At 35.8% G+C, this 23,481-nt stretch overlaps 2 protein-coding genes across 3 annotated transcripts; one reads left to right on the top strand and one right to left on the bottom strand.

Annotated features, from left to right (window-relative positions):
• Positions 1–2,215: 2,215 nt before the first annotated feature.
• RpS4 (ribosomal protein S4) lies at positions 2,216–6,406 on the top strand. Of its 2 annotated transcripts, none has more exons than XM_090107111.1 (6): positions 2,216–2,360; positions 2,698–2,956; positions 3,267–3,364; positions 4,269–4,440; positions 5,531–5,660; positions 6,247–6,406. In XM_090107111.1, exons 1-6 carry the CDS (start codon positions 2,358–2,360, stop codon positions 6,374–6,376), a joined length of 792 nt encoding a protein of 263 aa, XP_089963237.1. In that variant the 5' UTR covers positions 2,216–2,357; the 3' UTR covers positions 6,377–6,406. The 2 variants fall into 2 exon arrangements, with proteins under 2 accessions (XP_089963237.1, XP_089963238.1); XM_090107112.1 differs by having other exon boundaries at positions 2,316–2,449.
• A 10,729-nt stretch (positions 6,407–17,135) lies between these two features.
• Positions 17,136–20,696, bottom strand: LOC149904946 (uncharacterized). The gene is made up of 3 exons (XM_090107133.1): positions 20,583–20,696; positions 20,192–20,444; positions 17,136–17,668 (listed from the first exon to the last, which is right to left on the bottom strand). The coding sequence occupies exons 1-3, from the start codon at positions 20,694–20,696 to the stop codon at positions 17,136–17,138; spliced, it is 900 nt and encodes a 299-aa protein (XP_089963259.1).
• Between the last annotated feature and the right edge of the window lie 2,785 nt (positions 20,697–23,481).

The raw sequence follows: 23,481 nt of genomic DNA, 5'->3' as shown, positions 1-23,481 counted from the left end.
GTGTAGTTTGATGGTCTGCGGCAGCTATGGCGAGCGGATTCCCGCGGCGGGAAAACCGCTCGTATAGTATGACCCTAAATGCCATGCACGATAGCGCATCAAGCGCGCACGATAGTGAGTATGATACATCCAGCACCGCAGCCTTGAGCTGACGTACAGCGGGGATGGACCGTGAATAAGGCGCTTTAATTTAGGCCACAGCACAGTTTAATGCACATTGCAAAGTTGCAAGCACATTGTATACATTGTCTGTCTTCTCTGCAGTCTGCACTTTCTCAGTTCCCTTACTATAAAAAAACTCTACGATTTAGGTGGTATCCAGAAAATTATAATACTTACAGTGAATCATACAATAAATATTTTGATGCTGATGAAACTAATTAATTTGAGTAGGTAATATTTATTTCGTTATCTTGCTAACTTGAGTATAGTAAAAGTTGATAATAAACTCAAACCAGTAATTAACAACCACCTATACCGGGTGTAATCGTTAAGTGTGCACAGGCGATTATTCCGGAACTATAACAGTTGACAAAAAACTTTAAACCGATATTGAAAGTACTATAACTAATGAGTAAAATGACAATAATAACTTTTTAAAAATAAAACGAGTAATATCCAAAAATCTTACATGAAACGCTCCCATACATTTAGTATGAAATATGACTATTCAAAAAATTTAATATGAAAGGTTTTGATTTTTAAGCTATTGCATAGCTTCTATCGCGGGCCTTAAGCGCGGGGACCGAATCCAGAAATTTAGTAACGAAAAACCTCACCAACCTCACGTGTGCTTCCGCCATAAACAAGGCTAGACATTTAAAATGAGGGCGTGTGTGTCAGAAGTGAAACTTCTTTGACAGGAATCAAATATATCAAAATCCTGTCTTTAATCCATGACGTGACGTGGTTTTCAATATCTATAAACAGATACACAGACGGTGGACATCGAATTTGTTTTTAGGGTTCCATAGTCCAACAAGGAACCCTTATAACTTCATGAGATCCTATCTTGAGATGAATACCTTTGAAATTGTAAATAGAATAGAAACATACACTTTTTGTTTGTCTCCAGGCCGTATCTCATAGACCGTGATAGCTAGAAAGCTGAAATTTTCACAAAATATTATGATGTATTTCCGTTTTCGCCATAACAACAATAATAATTAATACCAAAAATAAAAAAAAACATACATATTAAGGGGTCCCTATAGTACGGAACCCTTCGTGCGTCTAGCTCAGTCTACTCCAGTAAGTATACATTATATTACTCTATGGTCTACTCAGTGTCCCCTTAAGAGAGTTTCAACTTTACTCTATGAATAATTAATAATTAATTGTACAAAATATATAATATTATGTTTTGTGAGTGAGAACAAATTTAAACTTTTTCTAAGAACTTATTTCGTAACAGTAATCAAGTGGAAATACCTGTGGGAAATACGATTGGAAAAAATTTCTAAAATCAGGTTTTAATCATGGACGTATAAAAAAAGACGGACGGAGTATCGCCTAAACATTGAGTGAAGCCTAGTAATGGCGGCGACACATCCATGTGTGTGTGCCATGTTGCCATGGCAACACTATGGCAACAGCTGTCCTGATGACAATGGCGGCTGTATTTTTTTCTATAAATTTTGCCGTGATAATTTTGTCATTAAAACATAAAAGAAATAACTTGCTTCCCTGTGGAATGTAATCCCTTGTGTTTTGTTATTTAAAATTGTACTGTTGCGACACCATTTAACCACGCAAGACGGCATTTTAAATATTTTTTGTGAAACAGTGACGCAGTTAATCAGTCGGTAGTTCACGACGTAATGGCGGCCGACTAGCTTACTATGGTGAGTGTGTGCGTGTTCATTGTCTTTACACGATCGCTAGCTTACTACGGTGGCTTCACGTTGTTTGTTCGTAATACGGCGTCCGTCTTTTTTTATACGTCCATGGTTTTAATAATATATTATTAAAACTTGTTTTTTAAATTTCTTAATATAAGATAAATATAATTTAACTAGCGGTCCGCCCCGGCTTCGCCCGTGGTACCTACATGTTTAAACTATCCATTCTCTCAAGTTGAATCGAACTGCACATGGTGTGCGAATTTTATTATAATCGGTTAAGTTGTTTAGGAGTCCATTGAGGACAAACATTGTGACACGAGATTTATATATATTAAGATTCACAACCTCCGTGATAGTAAGGTGATAATAATTATTTGCAAGAAGATTATTTGGCTTTATTCTGTTCTGCTCTGTGTCTGTATAAGCTTTTTGACAAATATTTGTCAACTGTCAAATGGATTTGACGTATCAAGTTGACGTTTTCATTCTTTCTTGTTGAAATTTGTGTCCAACATGGTGAGTTAGATTCAAAACTTACGAATTTAATCCATTTAAATCAAGAATTTGACTATAAATTTGGTTTTTAAAATAAAACCCACATCATGGTGTGTTGACTATTGTTTATGTGAATATATTATTTTCAGAATTGTTTCAATATTTTTCATTTTTAGATCATGTAAATTTGTGTTTTGAAAGTGTCAAGTAAACTCTGTACATCAATAATGCTCTGATCTTTTGTTACAATATCTAAATGTGCATTCGTCGCATTGTTTTAAACAAATTTATAGGGTCGGATCGTGAAGTAAATGCATTTTCGGTTGATCTTGGAGGTTAATGTTTATGTTATGTTTAGGCACGCGGACCGAAGAAACACTTGAAGCGTTTAAATGCGCCTAAAGCATGGATGTTGGACAAACTGGGGGGTGTGTACGCACCTCGGCCCTCCACCGGTCCGCACAAACTGCGTGAATGTTTACCGCTAGTGATCTTTCTGCGGAACCGGCTAAAATACGCGCTCACCGGAAATGAAGTGCTCAAAATCGTGAAGCAACGTCTCATCAAAGTTGATGGAAAAGTTCGCACAGATCCCACATATCCAGCTGGTTTTATGGGTAAGTTTATGTCTACCTTATGAGGAATCTGATATGAACCGAGTAACTGAGAGCACTAAGGAGAATTTTGCTTTTCTAACGTGGCATTCATTATGACTATTATATTATAGCAACAAACATTATATTATAGCAAATTCTGGAATTTTTCTAAAAAGGAAAGATTTGATGAACTTGTTATTTATAAATATGTACATTTTTTCTATGTGTAACCCATACAAAAGATAAACACCCTACTAACAAAGTCACAGTCTATTCCAACCATCATTAAGAATCAAGATTATACACAAGCTAAAATGATTCCATGTTTCAGATGTTGTATCTATTGAGAAGACAAACGAGTTATTCCGTCTCATCTATGATGTTAAGGGTCGTTTCACGATTCACAGGATTACCCCAGAAGAAGCCAAGGTATGGTTTTCTTATTATCTATACATCTATACAAATATTATAAAGAGGAAAGGTTTGATTTTTTGTTTGTTTGTTTGTTTGTATGAATTGAATAGCCTCCGAAACTACTTGGCAGATTTGAAAAATTCTTTCACTGTTGGAAAGCTACATCATTTCTGAGTGACATAGGCTAGGTTTTATCCCGGAAATCCCACGGGAACGGGAACTATGCGGGTTTTTTTTTGAAAACGCGGGCGAAGCCGCAGGCGGAAAGCTAGTTTAAATATAAAAATATGCTCAAGTAGGAAAAGGTTGCTCTAAAGTACATTACCAATATTTGATAGCTATGCACTTTTTTCTTGATACAATTGACTGGAAACATAAATTATGTTGATAGTTTGCAATAGTCAACAAGATATTCTTAGTATTATAATGTCCATTAGTATGTCTGTCCATGGTTTAGGTAAAACAAACCAATGGTACATGACATTCGAACCTGTAGTGGGATTTAATGGTTACACAAATTCAGTTCAATACCTATGGATCATTTCCCTACCATCAACCCACCTGGGTGCATAGGCAGAAAGTGCCCTGCAATTCACAACCATGTAATGCTATTTTGATGAATAGTTTAACCTTATAATATGATAATTTTGATGAGCATTGCAAATGAACTTCCAAGCATTTGTTATAGGGGTAAAATGACTAAACGTCGCTGTGATGGGCCCTCTTCACAACGGGTAAAGTTAGGCGAGTAAAGGGAATCACAGTTTAGTATGGGGCCTAAATATTTGATCGGCCGTCATTGTAGATTCACAATCGCCGTAATGGCGGCCAACATGGACAATCATTTATTGGGCTAATGCTGGCCAGTGTGTGGAGGTCCCATGGCACGTGTAGTGTACAATAGAGTTGTGTGTTGCAGTACAAGCTGTGCAAGGTGCGGCAGGTGGGCACGGGCCCCAAGGGCGTGCCGTTCCTGGTGACGCACGACGGGCGCACCATCCGCTACCCCGACCCACTCATCAAGGTCAACGACTCCATCCAACTCGACATCGCCACCACCAAGATCATGGACTACATCAAGTTTGAGTCCGGTACAACATCTTTTGTGTTTATCCTCCAAATTGATACTTTTTTATTTGTACACAATATTATAATTTACATAATTATTTTATATTAGTACATATTAGATTGATTACCACATATTTTATAAGTATCCATAATTATACTCAATTCATTTCTATAAGATAATAAGAATTTGGTATTGAGTTTATAATTCCGAAATAAAAAAATTGTTTTGTTTGTACTGTTACGAGTAAATGTGATTGATAAATTATGGATCTAACACATTTAATATTAATATAAAGAATTCATTTCCTTTAAACTCGATTTTGATTTTAAATTTAAAAAGAATAGAAAAAATTCAATCACGAGGCGGGACACGAACCCGCATGCTTTCGCGCCAAACCGGGGCGGATGCCTGACCAACTCTGCCACTCGTGACTCGTTGAATCGCGAATTTTTTCTATTCTTTATAAATTTATATTTATAAAGCATTTGAATGCCATAAAACCAAAAATATCAAATTAGATTTTGATTATATGTAATACTAGTAAATCAGTGACAATACAATAATTTCATGATTAGGCGTGTTTTTAGTTTCGTAAACTGTATCAATTATTAAAAGATTTATTTTCTAAAATAGAATAGATAAAAAGAGATCTGCAACTATTTATAATAAAATTAATAATAAAAAAAAAATTTTTTCCTTAATAATATAATATTAATTTTATAATAGAAAATAATATTAATTTTATAATAGAAAATAATATTAATTTTATAATAGTATAAACTGTGGCAAAAGTGCTTAGTATTAGTGTTGGTGGTAAAAGTGAAAAGATATCGATCCTATTTACTAAGCGACAAGTGATACCTGACAGCGTAGTTGTGGCTTGCTGACCTTGTAAATAGTTTGAAGTTAGTGACAAGCTACACCAACAACTAATCACTTAGTTACTACGCTCGTGTAAATTGGGCAAAGTAAGTGATTAGTTGCAATTGCTCAGCAATGAACATTTTCATATAAAATCAATTTTAAAGATTAAAATAATAGGTATTTGTTTTTTAAAATGTGAAGGAAAGAAGTTTGGCGTTCACAAAGTAATAGTAATGGTATGGCATCAGGTAACCTGTGCATGATCACGGGAGGCCGCAACTTGGGGCGCGTGGGCACCATCGTGTCCCGCGAGCGGCACCCCGGCTCCTTCGACATCGTGCACATCAAGGACTCCACCGGACACACCTTCGCCACAAGGTGAGCACTGACCATGCCTTGCATCTCACTTTATACTCGCTATATTATTATATTTATTGCAAATATTGTCCATTATTTGTCAGTCACAACATTATTATTTGAAAGTCAATAGTTTGAACTCGTCCAATCGTTAGCTCCAAACGATTGATACATAAAGCGACATTGGTTGTCTGGATTGATACTTATATTCAATAGATGTTAAAAATACAAACATTTCATATAAGCTACAATTTAATAATCAGAAAACTTAATAAATAGAGAACCCCTTTACGCGTTTAACCGTTCATATTCACAACTAATAAAGGACCTGTCTTTACTATTTAAAACAACAGCGTACATTATGCGCGCATGGCCGAATGCATGTTACCCATTTGTACTCCTTATAGCAATCTTACCGAGTCGAATCATCAGCAGTAAGCGTTCTTACAGATGAACGGCAAGTTGTGAACGGCAGAGGCTACTTCAGCCGTCGCCACATGTCGACGGCAGGCAAAAACGGATGCCGTCAAACGACATATTGTGGCGACGGCTGAAGTAGCCTCTGCCGTTCGTGTGTAAGAACTGTAGTGAACGCGTCGCGTTGCAGGCTGAACAACGTGTTCATCATCGGCAAGGGCACGAAGGCGTACATCTCGCTGCCGCGCGGGAAGGGCATCCGCCTCACCATCGCGGAGGAGCGCGACAAGCGCATCGCCGCCAAGGTCGCCGCGCACTAGCCCTAGCCCTAACAATAAACGTTAACCACACGCCCGCCTTTCATTGATACACCCCCTCAGCCGCCTTTATACCGCACATTGCTGAATAGTTCCTACGTAGTACGTAGTCTATACTATCAAAATGTATTTTAGAGAAAATGTTCCGAAGATACAGGACCGATTTTTATTGTTTTCTGTTATAAAAAAAAATCTAAATATTTATTCTACAAAGCTTTCAAGAAGCTTTTTTTTTCTATCTTTCACAAAGAAAATTTGTTATGCATAAAATTATTTACGTATTAGTACTTTTTTTTTTAAGTGTGGAAATCTTGTATAGACAAAGCAAGCTTGCAAAGTATTATAATACAAGATGACAACATCCTACTGGTCGATTCAACGGCCTGTAGGTGTTTTTATGATGAAATTAATTTCAAAATGCCAGGAAAAGCCAGCCAGCCACCAATTTCTAGAGCAAATAAAATAAATATTTGTCCCGGTACGTAGTACAAATGAGTCCGGGCGCCCGCCGAACAGTAATTAACTTCAAATGTAAGAGGTTTTTGTGAAACCAACATAAAAGCAGCGTTAGCTACTATTATGTAAGTATTCTGTGATAAAAGTTAAAATACCTATTTACACGTATGACGAAGTTCCGTACCTAATTGTAACCTTACCTAACCTACAATAATATGATCTACTATCGCCCGGTTAAACTAATTTTTAAAAATTGTCTGCCTGTAACAACTAGGATATTTTGACATTTTTATACACAGAAGATTCTCTTTACTTGTACATTCGTATAGATTAATATGCCATGCTTCACGCATAAATTACATACTCCGCAATATTTTTTTTATTTTTATCTTTAACGTAGGTATTGGTTCTTAAAATATTTTTGTCGAATCCGTACAAATTTACTATACAAAATCAAATGACCAAATTTACCCCGGCAATTGTCGGAAAATAAAAATAAATTCCGACTTTGTGACCACCATTTTTGTACGGTGTCATACTGTTTCAATACTGCTTTAATCATTATTCCGCAACGCCGTACAAAAATCATGGAGACAAGGGGAAAAAATCTCTACCTGTACTTTCGAATTCTCATCTGCACTCAGGTGGACAGCTTACAAGTGACAGCATAGTGCTGTATCTTATTATTTTATGCTCTTATATCGTTCTAGATAGGTCATCTGGTGGTTGTCACCAAATGACCCATAAATTTTTCAACATGGGCCTGCCGCCTGTAGTCTATAGTCTCTCCCGACTGATTTTCTTTACTACAGAACTTATCAAATCACTTAAAGTTATCTAGTGATTTAAATCTATACTTAATCCATATTATAAAGCTGAAAAGTTTGTTCGTTTGTTTGCTAATCTCGGGAACTACTGGTCCGGTTTGAAAAATTCTTTCGATGTTAGATAGCCCATTCATTGAGGGAGGAAGGCTATATACGTAATATTATCTCGCTAAGACCAAAAGGAGCGGACAGGCGCGGTCCCAGTCTGAAATTTTGGGGGGGGTCACAAGGCTGGAAAGGTATCCATGGATTCATAATTCGCAAGGGATACCCCTCAGCAGCTGTCGCGGCGCGCCGCGTCAAAAGTTGCTGTCTGTCGGAGAAATTCGAGCGGTCGGCGCTGATTTGCCGATTTTTTTCGATATTAAAATTTGTGATATAAACTTTAACCTGTGACACTTGTAAATTTTGATGCTAACTAGATAACCAAACTTTATATTAGTTACCTTACTTACTCCCTGGCGTGTTTATTTTACTTATTAGAAGCATTTTTTCCCACACATTTTGAAAAAATATGACATTGTAAAGAAAAATACTCATAAAAAAATAATATCAAGGTATTTTAGATTTTTATTTTTGTATTTTCACACTAGAATAGACAATCTTTTGAGTGAATATAACAAAAACATAGGTTTATTTTATAAAAATTCGAGAAAGTTGAGTATGAATATCATCGTTTACGCATGAAAATAAGTGGACGCGATCTCCACATATGTTCATACAAATACAGACTTTACAGTCTGCTCCAAAATTAGAACATTTCAAAAATTTTTGCTACTTTTTTTTATTTTTATTTTAATCAAAACTAGATAAAATCTAACAGTAATTTTTACTTTTTTTAAATATTTAGGTTTTTATTAATGTTTAAAAATCGTCTTATTCCTAAATGACTTCATTCTTATGGTGGACTTTGTTCTAACGTCTGTATGTATAACGTCTCCACATCAATTTTAATTTTAATTTATTTTTTCTTAAAATTAGCGATTAAGAAAATATTTTTTGTGGTAACAATAGCATTATGAAGAAATGCTTTTTTTTCTTTCATGCTCTTAATTATTATAATACTAGCGACCCGCCCCGGCTTCGCACGGGTGCAATGCTGATACTAAATACACTACAGAAAAATTGTGAACGTTGTATAGGTATAAAAATATAGCGGCCCGCTCCGGCCTCCGGCATCGCACGGGTATAAAATACATAGCCGGGCGGCCGCAAACGCTACGTCCTGCAATTTTTAAATCTGTAATATCTTCGAAAATATTCACTTAAATCATACGGTGTAAAGGGCCATATAGATCTATATTAAATGAACAATGTATCCATGGTATTTAATTGGTTAAGGATTAATGCTGTATTGGTTAAAATCGCTTCGAAAATTAGCCATTATTTGTCGTAAAAAGTAAATGACAAAAAAAAGTTATTGTGGGTTATCCATAAGAGATAGACATATACCATCGCGGACTTTTCTGTAGACCTTTTCAATGTGTATAATACTTAGTACATTATTTTGATAAAACTCGTAGGGTTCAACCTGCGTTTGCAATGTAAGCGGAATAAATGTAATTTTTTACGACATCACATTAGAAACCTCAAAAATAACAGTACTTCTCCACTACTTAATGGATCTTATTATGCATATAAACCTTCCTCTTGAATCACTCTATCTATTAAAAAAAACCGCATCAAAATCCGTTGCGTAGTTTCAAAGATTTAAGCGTACAAAGGGACATAGGGACATAGGGACAGGGAAAGCGACTTTGTTTTATACTATGTAGTGATAGTACCTATAAAATGAAATGTTGTCCAACTACAAATCGAAAGGCACTGTATCCATACAGAAAAATGTCTAAGCTGTACAAAAGTGAAATCTACATTTAACCATAACTTAATTATAAACCGTTACATTTAACTTATAGGTCAAAAATTTCGGAAATTCGAGTTTTAAATATTTTTTATAAAATACAGCTTATGTTAAGGATAAAAATCAATAAACTTAAAGATTCAAAATAAATAAACAATTATACTTCTACATGTTTTATTTACTTAAATAAATTTTACTTAACTGACAGAAAAAAAAATTCTTATGAAGCTTTTTGTGTCTGTACTATTTATATACTCGTGTGGTTGTAATGTGTGGTGTTGACGCCAACATTGGCCAATAAATAGGAATATTTGCAACTTAGTATAAATAACGTTAACTTCTGTTCATTTTTTCTTATAATACATCGGACACAACGACCGGACCGCCTCGAGACGACGATTTATTACCACGAGGTTCCACTTGAATGTGATCAGGAAAGTGATGAACGCTCTCCAATCTAGTTGAAATGAAATGAAATGAAATAAATTTATTTGTCCATTATATGATTTACAATTAATGTAAGACAGTGGGTCCCAAACTAAGTGAAATACTTGTGTCTTGGGACCCTGAGTTGCGCTTCTTGGTTATATACATATGTTATGGACAGTAGGAAGTTAACAAGTAGGTAAATAATCTAATGTAATGGAAGTTAATACAATTAATAAAAAAAAATAAAAACAAAGTACATTATTTTGCGGTTTACAGCACGCGTGTTCGTGATAGTGTGTGTGTGTTTACGTGTGTGTGTGTGTGTGTTTACGTGTGAGTGTGTGTTCTCGTGTGTGTGTGTGAGTGAGTGTGTGTGGTTGGGTGTGTGGGTCATTGTTTGTGAGTGAAGGCATATTGTTATAGTGTGTGTCAGCTCAGTGGTCCTTTAAGTAATTGTTCGGTTTCTTCAAAAGACAGCGTATGTAACCATTTCTTTATGACCTTCTTGCATGTGTAGTTCGATAGTAGTGTTATTTGTTGACATTATTGTATATCCGAGGAAACAAAAATTTTGGACATCGTTTAGCTAAAAGGGTTGTACTTCAATACATGCAGTATTTCCAAGCATATTGTAATTAAGATATAAACTAATCGGTAAAATTGTATTAAAATCGGTTCAGTAGTTTAGGGAGTCCATAGTACACAAACAGCATGAAACTTAAAAATATTTTGATTGGAATAAAGTAAGACGTGTTATGTGTAGAATTTCATGAAGAATCCTGGTATCAGGAATTAAAAGCTGTAAATTCCCAAACACTAATCGTGTTAGTATTATTATCTGTTCATTTGACAAAATATACAGAGTTATATTTCTTGATTTCAAATACTGTTACGTCCTATTGTTAAAGTAAGCCTTGGAGTGTCTTGTCTTCCATTGCCATAAGAATCGTTGTTTGGATCCATTTGAATTCTCTTTTATTGATACTCAAATGCTTACGAATCAGAAAAGGTTATTCTATCAAATACAAATTTTTATTTTCGAAAGAAAATTAAAATATCAAGACGGAAGTTTATTTTAGGGTTACCTAACAAATAAGTTATTATTGATTGTGTAGTTTAAACAGCAATGTGATATCTTCAAATAGAAAAATTGCATTCTTCTTCTGGGTAATAGAAGCAGTTTTGACACCAAAAGGCAAAAATACAATAATTGTTATCGCTAGTCATTTACAAAATGAGAGGGTAGATTTATATTTGCAGGCGTACTGCAAATGATGCATTTAATTCGTTTTATTAAATAAATAATGTTCCAAGGCTATTTAAAGTCATGAATGCAAATAAAAATAATCTTCAGACAGCGATCTACATCTTTAACATTCTGCCTACGAATGTACTACATATAGTACATAAGAATAAAAAACCGGCCAAGTGAGAGTCGGACTCGCACACCGTGGGCTCCGAACAAACCAATTTTTAAAGTGAAACTTTTATTACATCGTCTCAAACTTTTTGTCTGTGTAGTGTGTCACACAACATTTTTATTATGTTGTAACTCTGAAATTTTATGTTTTTCGAAATTATTCTTCAATCTGCGCTATAAGACCTTATTTTACCCCAATTTCAAAACTCTACGTACACGGAAAGTACCCTGTAGGTGTCGATTCCCTTGCGAATGTCGAAATTTGCAGCATAACCCATTGAGCCCCGAACGGCCCGATCGGTCCACGATACAATAGATTTTCTATTGTGTCTGTGATTCCGATTCCGATGATCCTGTTATAAGTTTGATTTTTTCACAGCTTCAATCGACTCAAGTAATCAATATAAATTTCAGTTTTATGTCACATCACGCGTTCCTGTGAAAATGGGTCTTGACAGACAGATGGGCAGATGGGATGGACAGACGTGATCCTATTAGGGTTCTGGACCCTTAAAAACCAAACCCTTTGGGATGCAGCCATTAATGCTGCAATTTTTAGCAAATTTTGACTTTTGCAATGGAATCAAAACCGACAGGGTACTTCCCAAGTACATAAAATCTTTAAATTTGGTAAAAAGCAATGTTTTATAAAACAGATATAAGAATAATCGCAAATAACATGATTTTTTTAATTACACTTTATATAAAAAAAAATAATAATTTCAACTTACAACTAATGAACGGCTACATGTATTAACTTGATATTCACATTAAAAACTCAGATTTATAATACACTAGCGGTCCGCCCCGGCTTCGCCCGTGGTACATGTTTACGTTTTCTCTACATAAGAACCATCCTCGTACTCCAAGGAATATAATAAAAAAAGAATTATCGAAATCGGTTCAGCCGTTCTCGAGTTATGCGCTTACCAACACATTTTGCGATTCATTTTTATATATAAGACTAGAGGTCCGCCCCGGCTTCGCCCGTGGTACATATTTCGCAACAAAAGGTAGCCTATGTCCTTTCTCGGGTATCAAAATATCTCCATACCAAATTTCATGCAAATTGGTATGGAGATATAAGATTTAAGACGCAATCAGAAGAAATAATATTCATATGCGGCATATTCTGAAAACCGCAACTACTAGCAAGGGAATCAAAACCTACGGGTCAAAAGTTAAGTGGACTTGGTTAAAAGCAAGGTTTTACAGCACAGATAAAGAAAAATTTACTAAAAACACTAGAAGTTAAAACATAATAAAAAGTAGGTTTGTTCGGAGTCCTTGAAGCGCGAATCGTATTGAGGTTCAAAACTCTAAAAAAACATTCTTCCAGTTTTAAAGAAATAACCCCAAAATATGTGTAAAAACATCTTTGGACTATCTGGGTTTCAAAAATGACAACTCCCGTGTTGTCGTTCATTTTGAAATTGTGAGACGACAGAAAAACAAAATAAAAACAGAATCAAACATAATATATGCCAACGCAATCAAAAGATACAACCGTTTATGCTGCAAATTTTCGTAATTTTCGACATTTGCAAGGTTATAAAAACTTACAATAGCAACGTCTTATAGCACAGATAAAGAATTCTAAAATATGAATTAAAAGATACCTACAGCATAATAAAAAAAATAAGTTTGTACGAAGCCCTCGGTGCGCGAGTCAGACTCGCACTTGGCCGGTTTTTTATTTGTTCAGAAACATATGGTTCCCCAATAAAAAATAATATGTTGCATTTGTATTAAGGTAAGAATATGTTGTACAATAAATGTGTTAAATTTCTTTTCCAGTTTGTCCTACACAAATTACATAGTAACATAGTCACTTTGTCCTATATATAGGTCATAGTGAAAACCATTGTTCCCGATGTAGGTTTTTTTTACTATTTTTCCAGCATATAATATACACTTTTAACCATAATATACTAAAATTAAAGGAATTCCATAGAGGTTACGGACTATAATTTGTATAGTTAATTATATCGTATTAAACCTGAGGACAATAAATACCACAAAAACGATACCCATCAATATAAACAAAACATATGTACATTTTATATTGTATGAAATTGAAAAATTTAATTGAAGACGAACAATTAAATTTTTCAATTTCATACAATATGCGAACATCCTGTACGCGGATTTTACGGGGAAATTATTGTCGGTTCTGATTTGAAAACGAAATATCTCTAAAATGGAACACAGTATCAAATTTTGAATTATACAGGGTGTACCAAAAAGTAGTGATGAACGGAAGCTGAGAGGTAGAGGACCTAGAGGGCTATCCGAATCACCCCCATGTATGTTATGCGATTTTTCGTATTTTCGGAGTTATGACGTTTTTTTCAATTTTTCACCTATAATATAAGAGCCCACGACGGCCAGACTTTCCTTTCTTTCGGAAAGTTGAAAGTTTCTCTGTATATGTCTCCTATACAGATAAGAACGACCAGCGACTATCAAGTTTGGGTTGTGGTTACTTTGGCAGGAAACAGGTAGTGAAGGTGTATAAAATTGTACCTAACTTTCATTATAGTTTAAAAGCTAAATTTTATATATGTTACTTGGGGACCTATAAAAAGTCATTACCTTAAGAGCCAGACAGTTTTCATGGTTCTTACATCTAGCCAGACACATTTAAAAAATAACTAACATATCATCAAATTCACCTTACTACCTAAAAGCGTAACAAATATGAAATAACCCACTAAAACATTAGTTAACTATAATTATTAAAAAAATAAAAGTATAATATATAAGTAATAAAGTTATTACTTATCTTTTACGGGGGTTTATGTTGATGAAATTTCACGTATCTCGATGACACAATAAAAAAGTCATCGGGATACGTGAAATTCCATCAACATAAGTCTAAGTAAAAGATAAGTAATAACTTTATTACTTATATATTATACTTTTATTTTTTTAATAATTATAGTTAACTAATGTTTTTAGTGGGTTATTTCATATTTGTTACGCTTTTAGGTAGTTTGTGAATTTGATGATATGTTAGTTATTTTTTAAATGTGTCTGGCTAGATGTAAGAACCATGAAAACTGTCTGGCTCTTAAGGTAATGTCTTTTTATAGGTCCCCAAGTAACATATATAAAATTTAGCTTTTAAACTATAATGAAAGTTAGGTACTATTTTATACACCTTCACTACCTGTTTCCTGCCAAAGTAACCACAACCCAAACTTGATAGTCGCTGGTCGTTCTTATCTGTATAGGAGACATATACAGAGAAACTTTCAACTTTCCGAAAGAAAGGAAAGTCTGGCCGTCGTGGGCTCTTGATCTACTATCGTCGAGTACGATGATATTTTCACTCATGCTGACGTCAATGATTGCGGAAGATGCTTGATTTTTTTTTGTGTGCTAAGCTGAAAGATAGGCCAATTCAGTATGGTAACATTTACTATCGTTAGATCTTTGAATGGAATAAAAAAAAGAATTAAATGGCAAGAAAGATAAAATTATCCAGTATGTTCACCACTTCAAGGGCCCGTAAAAAAATAAAATCACATAAAAAAAGTTTTCCGTTTGACTTTTAAAAACTTGCTCTATCTATCAGATAGCTACCCTGAAAATTTCATTTTATTATTCAGAAGGCTTCAATCGAAAAATTTAAATCTAAATGTGGTAAGTGCAAAAATTGAATTAACATGATGATCATTAAAACCAATAAATAGGTGTTTAATTACCAGAAATTTTTAAAATAACCCCGCTGTTGCTCAATGCAAGTGCGACATCACCGTAAAAAGTTGTCTTTTAAATGTCTGAATGCCCTTTTATCATTTTTAATGGTTTCTTCTGCTACTATGAATTTCCGGGTTATTTCGTCCAAATTGTGGCAGTCTCTCGTCTTTGTAGTATCCCCACGGAAAAAAATGAATAGGGTTTATGTCCGGGGACCGTGCAGGCCAGGCTAAAGGGCAAAGATACCCTGAAAGATGGATTGGTCGTTGCAGCCTGCGCATGCGCCGGTGAAGCCTGCCTTAAAGCCTGGCCTCCACGGTCCCTCGACCTAAATCCCATTGATTTGTTTCAATGGGAATATTAAAAAGACCTCGGCTACTTGAGAGAATGCCACAATTTGGACGAAATAACCCGGAAATTCATAGTAGGTAGTAGAAGAAACCATTAAAATGATAAAAGGGCATTCAGACATTTAAAAGACAACTTTTTACGGTGATGTCGCACTTGCATTGAGCAACAGCGGGGTTATTTTAAAAATTTCTGGTAATTAAACACCTATTTATTGGTTTTAATGATCATCATGTTAATTCAATTTTTGCACTTACCACATTTAGATTTAAATTTTTCGATTGAAGCCTTCTGAATAATAAAATGAAATTTTCAGGGTAGCTATCTGATAGATAGAGCAAGTTTTTAAAAGTCAAACGGAAAACTTTTTTGATGTGATTTTATTTTTTTACGGGCCCTTGAAGTGGTGAACATACTGGGTAATTTTATCTTTCTTGCCATTTAATTCTTTTTTTTTATTCCATTCAAAGATCTAACGATAGTAAATGTTACCATACTGAATTGGCCTATCTTTCAGCTTAGCACACAAAAAAAATCAAGCATCTTCCGCAATCATTGACGTCAGCATGAGTGAAAATATCATCGTACTCGGCGATAGGTGAAAAATTGAAAAAATCGTCATAACTCCGAAAATACGAAAAATCGCATAACATACATGGGGGTGATTCGGATAGCCCTCTAGGTCCTCTACCTCTCAGCTTCCGTTCATCACTACTTTTTGGTACACCCTGTATAATAAAAATCTTTATAAAACTTCTTGTAAAATGATGTAAAAAATAAATACAATATTTAAAAAAAAATACGATTAACCAGGGGTCAAAAACTAAGCAACGTACAGTTAAATGGTAGATACATATTTGGAGCCATTATTTGTGGTATAATTGTTGGTAATTTTCATTATTTCGGCACATAAACATTAGGATATATAGTGAATAATAATAAAAAGAACAATAAATACTTACCGTTTATCAACTTTCCGCAAAATTTTACATTTTTTAAAACTTTAAAATTTAAAAGTTACTCGACTAAAGTATGACATAATTACTGTTATATTTCGAATATTTATCGGTCAAATTATTAATTGATGGACTTTAAATATTCAGTAATTCATAAGCTATCAACTAAATAGTCGTTTATGCAGATTTGAACTATATTTGCGTTACAATGAGCTAATTTCCAACCGGCGATGATTTGGCACAGATCTGTGCCACGACAGACAACGGGTACAAAATTTTTGGCTCAGATCTGTGTTCCGACAGACGAGGGTTTAATAACAGTTTTAAACGGAACTTTAGGTGTGCAAGTGACTCCGATACGCATTTGGCCAGTTTTTTTTTAAATATTTTGTACAGTATAAGATTTTTTTCTAATTTATCGAGTACGATTTTGGTGGGGGTCATGTCCCCCGTGACCACCCCCCTGGGACCGCGCCTGGGAGCGGAGCGCTGCGGGTAAAACCGCGGAGCACAGCTATATTTAAACATAAAAAAGACGGAGACGAGAAAATAGTTACGAAGTAGGTAAGCACGTATATAAACTACATTTTTGGGTTCAGGAAACCTTAGTTTTCGTCTATTTATTCAAAATAAAACAACACAATTACTTATTAAGTATTTACTTTTACGCAACAAAAATATAACATTCAAATATCATATACATCACAATTTTTATCTAAATTGTCATCTAAAGTATTTTGCACGGGGTCACAGCGCGGGGCTATGTGCGTGAGGAGGGCGAGGGGGGGTCGGGGAGCGCGTGGTGCGCGCGCAGGTGGCGCTGCAGGTCGCGGCGGCGCGCGAGCGCCTTGCCGCACAGCGCGCAGGCGTGCGGCGCGCGGGCCGGCGCGGCGGCGTGCAGGCGCACGTGCTTGTTGAGGTTGCTGGGGTCGCCGAACGCGCGCAGGCAGTGCCGGCAGCGCAGCGGCTTGTAGCCCGTGTGCGTGCGGATGTGGATCTTGAGCCCGTACTTGCGCGAGTACAGCTTGCCGCAGTACAGGCACACGTGGCCGTCGCGCGAGCGGCCCCACGCCGCCGCCAGCGCCTCCAGCTCGGCGGGTGACGTCACCGGCGCGGCCGACACGCGCGCCCAGCCCAGCGCCGCCCGCGCTTCGTGTGCTTGCAGAATTCCGATACACTTCGACCAAAACGTCCTCTGGTCGAATTGCTGACATTTGAGGAATAAATGCACTTTCAGCGGGTTGGGCTGTTCAAATTCTGCTCCACATTCGTGACAAACGTAATTTTTCTTATCTGAAATGTTCGGTCCATATTAATAAAACATTCTAAAATTTGAATGAACAATAATAATCTACTAACGATTTCTGGGCGATGATACACAAAAAAACAGCGTCTACTTTGGATAGAGTGCGGGGCAGTCGCAACAGTCTCATGAATCATGATGGTAATTTCGGAGAGATAAATGTCATCCTTCATGGGACACTGTGCGTAAACTGGTCCATTCAAAGCGACAGGTTTACGCATAAGGACAACTGATAATAATTAGTATTTTTAATATTTACTAGCATTAGAGCCATTTTAATAGGCAACATTTGACAGTTCAACAAAATTCAACAACATAACCTAGTAACGACGACATATAGAATAACATGATATTTCGTCAATTACGATTACATATTTATAATAATAATGACCGATACAAGTAATTTTAAGATTTGATTTTATCTACTTACTGATAAACCATTCTAAACTTATTAAACAATTTCTGATTTAAAGAACTGACGTCGCTACAATTTTGTGTCAATAAACCTTTTTTCTTTTTAAATACCAAAGACGTTACTCTAAAAATTGAAATCTGACATCTAGAATCGAATGCATTGATTACTTGTGAATAAAAAATCATCATAAATTAATAAATGCGTTGTGTTTTTTAATTATGTATTATACTTGTCTTATTTTGCTCCTTAAATTTACAAAAGAAAGTATATTACTGGGAATGCGAATCCCTGGATTCGTCTGATGAATTTTAAAATTGACATGTGTTTCGATTTCGATTGACAAATGTTTCAAGTCCGTACTCCGTATCGATTATACCCGGCGCGGCCTAAGATGATCCCTATGACAGTTCGTCTTAGTGATTGCTCGTATGATGGATCGTGTCGATACTTTACTATTTTATAGGCAAAGGCGTGGTTTGCATTCAGCCACGTCGGTAAACATGTTTTTACAAATATTATAAAATGAATTTTTAACGTCTATTATGTAAACGAAACGGTAAGTTAAACGAAAGTTTTCCAAAACATAAAACCTGCACCTTATCATTTTCTCGTAATTTTTAACCCGTTTAACAGTGTATATTATTTTATCATGAAAATGGAATCCCCCATTTAATTTTTCTAAAAAACTTATATTAACATAGGTTAGTAAATTAACGCGAACGGTAATTAATTAATTAATTATGCTGCGATCTTCTGTTCCATTCAATAGTGAATGAACTATAGCTTAAGCATGGAAAAAATGTGAACTCGTTCCATTATCGAAATTTGTTTATCGATACTTTCCGCACTAGTCGATAAATGCCAACGATGTAAGTTTTGAAGGACGTAAACGTAAAGTCTGATTGATATAATTTCTCGTAAATGTTAAGAATTGTTATAATTCCAACGGAATATCATTGTAATGGCATAAAGCTACGTAAAAATTAATAAATGCCATTTTTAGACGCCTCCAATACGTTTCTAATTTAATGGTGACGCCATTACAAGTTTGTCTCTTGAGAATAACTGTCAGTGTCATAGGGATCATCTTAGGCCGCGCCGGGTATAATTCACTTTAATCGATGTTTTTAAGCAGGTTACCTCTCTTTGAGGATAAAATTGATAGACGTCAATTAATGTTGCCTATTAAATTGGCTCTGTCATCTAATTGTTTAAAACAAATAAATAATATAGGTACCTACCTAAAATAATAAGGATTAGTTTGTCGACGGATTATCAATCTAAAATTTTATTTTATTTTTTATTTTATTTGTATAAGAACATAACAGTCATACTTACATGCTTTCATATAAATAAGTTCTAAAATTCATAAAGACCACACAACATGTTCTATTATTAAGAAAAAAAAGAAAAACCACATATTATAAAAAAAAACAAGCCTCACGCAAATGAACAGCTACCTAATCTATCTACCTATATAATAACAAAAATAATAAATAAAGCCCACATTTCATTACAAACTTAGAAAACTAAATACATAATGTTAATTACTCATAGGTTACACATTAGTTACATAAAATGATCCTGGGGATGCTGCTGCTGTTTAATTAAAACTAAGCTGCTAAGATAATATGATTTATTGCTATGCTGTAATGAGAGTTACACACGTACGCGGCTCGCGATGTTTTAATGTGAACTAATGCTACATAGGTATAACTATATATATGAAAATGCTGTGATATACAAAAAATGATGATGCGCTTTGTACGGTACAATTTCTATAATTATTTCAAGAACATTGAAAAATATCGATGTTTAATAATTTATGATTATAAAATTTAGCTGCTCTTTTTAAAAAAAAATTCTTGGCGTAATTTGTATTAGGTACAGGGAGTGACTTCAAACGTGTATCTGCAACGTGAGGAAATTCTGGGAACTCTTAATTTTATTTTTTCCAATAACAAGCCTGAATCAGTTATATGCAATGTATGATCTAATAAAGATGCTAGAACATATTATTTGATATTAGATATAGGTTTTTTTTCGTTACAACAAGCAAACTTTATAATAAATATTGTAGGTAAGAGGTGTCACTCACCAGTAATGTTCCGCAGCGTGAGGAAGGGCATGTCGAGCAGCGCTAGCGTGGTCTCGTGGAACCAAAGCGTGAGGTCGGCGTGCGGCGGCGCGTCTGCCAGCAGGCGCAGGCGCAGGCGCGCGGGCGCGGCGGGCGCGGGCTCCAGCAGCAGGCCCGCCGCCGGGCCCGCCGCCGCCAGCGCCGCGCCGCGCGCCGCCCGCGCTGCGCCGCCGCGGCACGTCAGCTGCCCCACGGCGTCCAGCTCCACGTACACCTGCGCGACGTAGTAACTCTATACACACACTGTCTAACGAGATAATTATCTGCTGCGAAATGTACGTGTCTCCATAAAATTTGCACTAAACTACTATAATATCGGGTGAAACAAATAGCTACAAGAGTTGCTACTTACGTTATCGTGAGTGGAGTCAAGGACGGCTTCCGCGAGGTCTTCGAGAGAGAAGGTGTCGGAGACGCAGCCGCGCCTCAGACCGCGCCGCGTGAGCACCCGTGAGCGCCGATCCATCGCGCGAGGTGGCCGGGCCGGCGCAGGCGCGGGGACAGTGCGCCGGCCGGGACGAGACACGTGTTATATAACTGAGAGGGCGGAGGGTGCGAGGGCTGTCGCCAAATTCGGCGGAACACCCTCCGCAAATCCGTCCGCTATTAAACAATTGTTATTGAATACCGTCCGACCTCACCCTGCACCGGCGCCCCTCCCACATTTTGCCACTTGTCTGCTGAACCGCTAATGCCGCAATTTTTCACGCCTTAGCGAAGGCAGAAACCCAGAAATAAATCTTTGCATCTATTATATCTTCTAGATTCCTTACAGGTTAAAAATTGGTTGTCTGTAAAGTCAGTTTACTGACGATAGTTGAACGTGACAACGTCCGATTGTGCTTCTTTGCCGCTCGTTCCGCGCTCTCGCTTGCACTTCAAGCCTTACATAGAACGCCTCAGAGCGAGGTAACGCCGCATGAGTCATGTTTTTTCGTGCGTGCAACCGGCTCTATCGAATTATAAGACGTTGTCACGTCAAAAAATATCACTACTGGGGTACTAAAATATCGCAGTGGATTAATTCTAGGTAATTAGGTATTTTAGGGTGCTTTTCCACAAATAATGTGCGAGGATATAGAATCGCTTCAAACGCTAAACGCTTCATACCTACTTCAAACTAAATGATGCGATATGAGTGGTTCTTTGCAAACACATTCGCTACACATCCTCGCACATTATTGGTGGAAAAGTTCACTTCAGCAACATTTTTTAGCTTTGTAAAACACAGAAAAAAGAGCTTACTGCTTAATGAGAACATCTTCCAAAAAAAAAAACCGTTCAAACTTAACTCAATATCTCTCTATAAACTCTTATAGAGAGAGTCTTGTAGCTATAGATATATAATATTTTTATAATGAATTAGTTAGTTATGATTATTTTTAAAGTTATTATATTATATTATTTACCTGTGTAACAAAGGTGTAACATGAACCAATCACCGAAGTCAACGAAACATAAAAAGGGAAGATCAATTAAAACACCAAACGATAAACTTCTTAAAATGTATTTGTAGAAAAACAACATAAAAATCTAAATATTCTACATATCTAAACTCAGAGCGTGATATATTCCAAGGTCGTATATAAGCTCATTTTATATAATTAAATAACAACTGAAAGTGGCAACACTAACAGATAATATTTTAAGGTGACGTCCATAATTCATACATAGATTATATATAAACATTGGAATAAATCACACACACCTGAACTATTTGTATTTATAAAAAAAACTTATCTTTAATTTGATTTAAGGATTCAAAATCAAATTAATGTATGATATGTAAACAGCTGTAGACAGGAATATTATTTACTCTATCACGTTATAGTAATAGCGATGATTTTGACACTAACCTGAGCAGTAAGTATTAGGACCTAGTTAAAAATTAAATACAATCGATATCAGCACCTAAAACAATAATATTACAACAAAATAATAATTAAACAAAATTTTGTCGTATAAAATTACCAGTTACCTGTTACAGTACCTAGTTATATATACGTAATATTGTAATATAGGTATATTAAGAAGAGCTGGAACGTCAACACATTTACACATTGCACATTGTTAGGCCGGGAGATACTGACACAAAATTTCGGGTCATTTGTAACAGGATGGCGGTCTAGAGGGGTCTTAGTACGCAATGACAAAAAGAAAAATGATGGTCAGAACGCTGGTACCGGCGGACTAGTCGCGTGGGCGTTAGTCACGCTCGTCGGATAAATAGCGAAAGTCCAACGATTTGTAACACAAATAAACGCACACAGATACACGATAGCCCTTAAAAAAGATGTAGGCGGTAGTGTCATGCCATACTTTTACGATGTGACTTACAGTCCGCTATACCGACGTGAATGCGTCGATTAAAAAAAAACAATTCAACCATTTGTACCGGGCTTACTTTTGCACAGGTAACCATCGCCGTGCAGCCATTTACTAAAATCGCCATGCCATACTTTTCGGACGATTCCAAATGGTCGCCATACCGCGGAAAATCTGCAAATTTTTGAATTTTTTTTTCTCGCCAAACGATTTGTACCACCCCACATTTTTTTTTCAACAACTCCTGAATGATTATAAATAGAAGTGTGATAATGCCATACCTGTGGGAGGTGGCGAATGTGTATAAGATTTTTTTCTTATTGTAAGATTTTATTCGTAGTTTGAACGATTTGTAGCAGTATGGCACTAATTTTTCCCTTTATTAAAAGTATGGCAAATATAATAATGGTCACGTTGCATCATATACTTTCCAAAAATGCCGTACTGGTACAAATCGCCAATTCTTTTCATTTTTTTTTACGTCTTGGCTTAAGTCTTACAATCATCCGCCCCATGTTTGCAATCTGCGATATTTTTTTCTAGGTAGAATTGTATACAAACAAACAGAATATAATGATCCCATACTGTAAAAAATTATTTTACGTATTGTACAGTCGTATTTTTGAAACGTGACGAATAAATTAATTTTTCAAGTATGGCAGCACTTTTTCCCCCTAAGTACTAGAAGTATGATAAATATAATAATGGTCACATTTTATCAAATTACTCTCCAAAAATCCAAATGCAATACTGGTACAAATTGTTTGGCGAAAAAAAATTTTTTTTTGCAGATTTTCGGCGGTATTGGCCATTTGGAATCGTCCGAAAAGTATGGCATGGCGATTTTCGTAAATGCCTGCACGATGATGATTACCTGTGCAAAAGTTAGCCTGGTACAAATGGTTGAATTGTTTTTTTTTTAAATC

This window comes from Colias eurytheme, chromosome 11 (genome assembly GCF_061535395.1).
Source record: "Colias eurytheme isolate Ceu_HAF_F1 chromosome 11, ilColEury1 Martin Lab GWU primary, whole genome shotgun sequence".
NCBI classification, from domain to species: domain Eukaryota; kingdom Metazoa; phylum Arthropoda; class Insecta; order Lepidoptera; family Pieridae; genus Colias; species Colias eurytheme.
Note: the sequence above shows the minus strand (reverse complement) of the source record. Positions and strands in the feature narration are given on the sequence as shown.